This window comes from Mugil cephalus, chromosome 9, assembly GCF_022458985.1.
Source record: "Mugil cephalus isolate CIBA_MC_2020 chromosome 9, CIBA_Mcephalus_1.1, whole genome shotgun sequence".
Lineage (NCBI taxonomy): Eukaryota > Metazoa > Chordata > Actinopteri > Mugiliformes > Mugilidae > Mugil > Mugil cephalus.
Genome location: NC_061778.1, coordinates 27,888,408 through 27,894,027, shown reverse-complemented (window position 1 = coordinate 27,894,027; position 5,620 = coordinate 27,888,408). Strand labels below are relative to the sequence as shown.

Below are 5,620 nucleotides of genomic sequence, written 5' to 3'. Positions count from 1 at the left end.
TGGTTAGATCTCGCGATAATCAAACTCACGAGGCGCCTGAAGTCTCGCATCAAAAGACCTGCACACAGAGATCTATCTATCTATCTATCTATCTATCTATCTATCTATCTATCTATCTATCTATCTATCTATCTATCTATCTATCTATCTAGCTCTCTCTCTCCCTGGACCCTGCATGTTTCCAGTGTGCATGCCTGCACACTGGAAACATGCAGGTTAACAGAAAGTAGTTCATGCAGTTAACAGAAAGAAATATCGCAAGTACAAGAGGAAACATGAACCAGAGCTGTATATGTCAAGTGACTTTGATTAATTGTCTTGTCTTACTAAGAATCAAATCAAAACATTATTTACATCAAAAAAATTACTTTTGTTACTCTTCGTATTGCTATTTGTGACTGTGCAAAGAGATGTACAATAAGATAAGACAAGATAAGATGACATAAGGTATTATTATTTATTATTATCCCTGTAGCACCCTAAAATGTAATAATTTCCTGAAAATGTAATAACTCCTGAAAATGTAATAAAATTTGCACTTAACTCGATCAAAAATGTAATAAAACCCATAATGTAAAAACTTCACCAATAATGTAATAACATATCCTGACTGATATTGTAATAACAATTTTAATTGTAATAAAATGTATATTGAATATATATTGAATTTATTACATTTTCAGGATGCTGTTTTTTTTCCAAACCTGATTATGTAATATTTGATAGATGATATATTTACCAGATAATATTATTTTCATTGTCCAGAGTTCTACATTTTGTGCTTTGAGAATCTAAGAATGTTATATACACTGTATTTGAAACAACAGAATGACTATTGGGTTAAATTACAGTATCAGTCAGGATATTGTATTACATTATTGGTTAAGTTATTACATTATTGGGTTTTATTACATTTTTGATTGAGTCAAGTGCAAATTTACATTTTTACATTTCCAGGCGTTATACCAGGCGAAATTATTACATTTTAGGGTGCTACAGGGAGGACTTTGTAGTGTTGCAGCAGCATACAGTTTACAGGACAATGCACACAAAAGATTAAAAAGTAAACATTGAATAAATATAAATAGGAAGGATCAGTGGTAACCTAAAGGCGTTGAATAAGGCAACTGGTCTTGTATTCAAGCTCAACATTGAGAACCTTCACAGACATTTGTGGTAACACTCCTTTACACAGCATGAAGCAGCATCTTAAGGCGCTGCCCAGTGCTGTCACAGCATCATCGAATGGGATTGGACTGGTTTTACATCAGGGATGACAGCTTTCATCCTCCAACCCTAACCTTATCAGGAAATGAATAGGTAAGACTACAACTAGCGTATAATATGGAGTTCAAACACAAACACATTGCCATACCCCTTACCCACACCCAACAACTCTGGTATATAAAGGTTTTGGCAGGCTCGCAGTTCATTCTATGGCAGCACGATGACTAAACGTGTTCATAATGTTTGCAGTCAAATGTGACCAGGGACATTATATTTGATTATAAATCCACAATAATCCATACATTATCACCCATTATCACAATGTTATTGTAGGTATTGTGTGTGTGTATATACACACATTTCAAAATTTGAGCTTCCTTGTAGGCTAAATTTGTGTTATTTATGTATTTAGTCATGTTCATGACAAGGGTTACAATGGAGCCTTTGAGGAAAAATTGAAAACCGGACTTCATGCCATCCACCCTGATATGGCATATCGCATCAGGCCTGGGTTCATCTTGATGACAGTTTCATGTGGAAGCCAATCTCTACTCTCAGGTGCGGATGACATCCAGGACAGATACCCATTTTTAAACTGAAAGATGACCACAACTTCAAATATAATGTCCTCAGTCACGTTTGACCGGGAACATTGTGACTGTTCACCACTAGTGAAGAACATTATTTACAGGGAATGCAGTCTGATGTGCTTCATGGGGACATAGAATGCCTAACATCCCTAATGCTAACGGGGGTTTACTGGGCTTCATTGCAGTTTTTAATAGGTTCGACTGTCCTGCCCCCTCTACTGCTCCGCTGCGTCCCCCCCCCAGCAACACCAGACATAATAGTGCTCCACCTCCACCATCACTTTCCACAGTCACTGCTGCAGACAAGAAGCTTGTAGCCTTGTTTCCATGTCAGAGGGATGGATTTTTGGCTGCAACTCTTCCATGAAGACCACTTCTCGCCACACTTCTCCAGACAGTATGGGTATACCTGGGTCCCACAGGTTTCTGCCAGTTCTGAGTTGATGGCACTGCTGGACATCTTCTGATTTCTAAGGAAAAAAAGCTTAATGTGTTTTTCATCTGCTGCACTACGTTTCCTTGGCCGACCACTGTGTCTATGATCCTACAAAATCCCTGACTTTGTGCAAGTGTACCTATAAGGACTAATGCTGGTTTGAAGGCAATAGTTCAAATTGTGTAAATTGATAAATTAATAATATATATATCACCATATCTCATTATCAGCATTTTGTCCCACACGTGCCTAAAACTTTTGTATAGTACTGCATGTCCAATGGTTTGCTCTTAGCCATTCTTGGGTGTTTTTAGGTGTTTGTTTTGTATTATTGTCATGTTGGAGGATCCATGACTTCGGACTAAGACCTGGCTTTCTGACATTAGTCAGCACATTTTACTCCAGATTGCCTTGATAGCCTTGTGGTTTTGACATTGCACTGTACACTGCACAGATCATCACTGTTTTGACTCTCAAACAAATTATAGTATTACTTTGCATGTAGTAACAATAACCTCAGTTTATGGTGTGTGCACCAGATAACAAAATCCTCTCTATAGACCTCTTTGCATTTGTATTGATAAATTATATTTTTGGTTTTAAACACAGGTTACGAAACCACTGAGAGCAAAACATTTTATTACTAACACTGGAATAGTTCAATTTGTGTATTATTATACAGAAACTAACTGCTTTACAAAAACAAAATGATACAATATCACATGTATGTACAGAGTAGTAAATATACCATCTCAAATTGTACACAAAGTATTTACAATTGTCACACGTACTGCATTGAAAAACAAAACTCAGACTAATACTCTTCAGACATTAGATTTTGCATAACATCAAATAAAACATGCCACATTTTGAGGTTTTTCCATCTTTCCATCCATTTAAAAAAAAAAAAAAATTATTATTTTTTTTATTAGTGCAAGTCAACCACTTCTTTAAGAGGTTATGGACACATACTCCTTTATATTTTCATTCATACACAAGTCAAACCAAAACAATGGGAATCTGCTAACCCGGTGCTCAAATAAAGTTTGCCTTCAAATTTTTCCTGGTTGTGTTTTGTGGAAGGTACACAATTGACGCTGTATCTTGGTTGTCTCAACAAAAAGACAAATGAGACTTTTCTCTTGATTTTTTTGTGGCCTGTTTAGTCTTGACTAACCTAAACTGAGCAAAGAGAAGTCATCTGCTCTTTCTGGATCAGTGATGTCTGCTGTAAACAGTTCCTCTCAGAATTAAATTAATGCTTCTTCTGTAGTTCTTCTGTAGGCTTATTCACATAGGTTGTAACTGACAGTGTCTTTAAACATAACAATTAGTTCCAACGTCCAAATTGACCTCTGTGCAGCTGAAACTTGCTTGAGTTCATTAATTCATTCCACTGACTCATGACTGCATTATTATAGTGCAGTACTAAATGGTTCTTAGACACGGGAGCACGCATTTCCAACATATTCTGTTTTTGCAAAGTTGGAGGAAGTAGAGACGTAACTGCAAATTTTATACACATTTCCCATAATTTACAGACCTAGCAGTGAAATGTCCAAGGTTTCAGAGTAGAGCCTGCAGTTTAAACTTGCAAATCTCATGATTCTGCTCAGATGAAACATATGGAGGTGTATGTGACACTGTCCTCTGCCTCTTTTCTATTCACATGGTCATTAGAGGAAAGCATTAAATGAAGCCCATGTAGAGTTGAATCTCTACGTTAACAGGAAACTCAGGAGATGGTATTATATTGCACCAAGCAGACAATACAAATGTATTCTTCCTGTTTGAGTACAAATAAATTGGGTGGATGAAAGTTCAGGATTATTGCCTATTAAACCATTTTCCTTGTCAAACAAATAAAATGTTATGCTATTCAAAATACAAAAAATTTAAAATAGCCAAAAAGCTAAATAAAAGCAAAGGAAAAATTACAACAAGCGTGCAGCTATTTACACAGTTGCATTTCCCCTAGTGTTTTGTAATCTTCATGTTGAAAGTGTCTGAAAAAGCAGATTTTTGGAAAGTGGTAAGACATGTTTACATGACAAATAGCTTCAGGCAATGGAGTACACGGATAATTGTATATTTGATGATCATGGCGCAGCTGAGACTGAATGTGTGGTGATGTGGGCGGCTTGCCTCCATAATTAGTAGCTGTTATCTGACTTTTCGTTTACAAATTGTACACAAAAATCATGACAAAGGCACACCATGGAGATAACGTCAACATCTAACGTAGCAGTAAGGACTAGTTATACATAATCTGTCCATGTAAAATATGTACAGGACTGAGAGTGGGGAACTGAGATGTCCAAATAGGTCCAGAATGAAGGTCCTGTTTCACAGATTGACACCCCCACCACAACTGTTGTTGGGTTCATTTGGTCCATCTCACTGACACCAGATTGAAGGCCACCGAACATACTGCAGATCAAACTTCAGCCAATTCAGAATTTGCTACGTGGATCATTCCAGCATAAACTGTCTGGGAAAGTCCACATCCAAACTTAACAATAGTTTTCCCACCTGTTTGCCTTTTTTCTATTTTCGTGTTTGACCTCCCACACTGCAGGACACTCGGGCTGTAGCTAAACAGATCAACTCCGGATGACAACAGAAATGGTTCCACAGAAACTAGGCCACGCTATGTCTGGTCCAAATGAAGCATTTGAAAAAAAAAGCAGCAGAATTCAAGTTTGCTTTTGCTTTCTCCTTGACACAAAACATAAAATCACATGCCAAAGGAACATCCATGAAGAACAAAGATGAAATAGGAGTAAATATGGAGTGTTGTGTGGGGAGGTGCCAGGTGAGCAGGAGGAAGTGGACGAGGATGTGGGTGGGTTGGGGTCCTCTGGTTGGTCACACAATCTTCTTGATGCTAGGTCTCTTGAAACTGCCGGCACTGCGTTGCTTCTGTACCTGACTTGCTGAACCGTGGCGAGTGCGACCTCCACTGGACAGAGCAGAGCTGGGGGATAGCTGGACATTCTCCTTATCCACACCTGGATGACAACAACAGTGAGAACACACTGTATTAAAATAATTCAATTTCCTACCACATGTTTTTCAATCAACCTTAACACAACCTCTGGCATTCATTTTAAATGATTTCCTGCAGCATGATTTGCAAAATTAAAATCTTGTCCATTCAATGTAGCAGATATTAACCTGTGGTAGACCTGTTACATTTTCATAGCTTGGAAGCTAGACCAACTTTCCACGCTCGTCCTGGCCACAATTGACACTTTACACACAAGATTATTTCCACAGTTGTAGACAAACTTGTTCCGTCTCTCACAGTGCGCTCGGCAAAGCAGTGAGACGTACAGAATTTAAACTGTTCGCGGTTACGTCCTTA

The 5,620-nt window shown here is 37.9% G+C and overlaps 1 protein-coding gene across 4 annotated transcripts in view; it reads right to left on the bottom strand.

Moving 5' to 3' along the window:
• Positions 1-2,875: 2,875 nt before the first annotated feature.
• Positions 2,876-5,620, bottom strand: part of nf1a (neurofibromin 1a) — a 115,901-nt gene continuing 113,156 nt past the window's right edge. For all 4 annotated transcript variants that reach the window (XM_047594169.1, XM_047594171.1, XM_047594172.1 and 1 more), the window contains one exon: positions 2,876-5,264. In XM_047594169.1, coding sequence (XP_047450125.1) covers positions 5,122-5,264 — 143 coding nt within the window. In that variant the 3' untranslated portion in view covers positions 2,876-5,121. The remainder of the gene's footprint in view (positions 5,265-5,620) is intronic.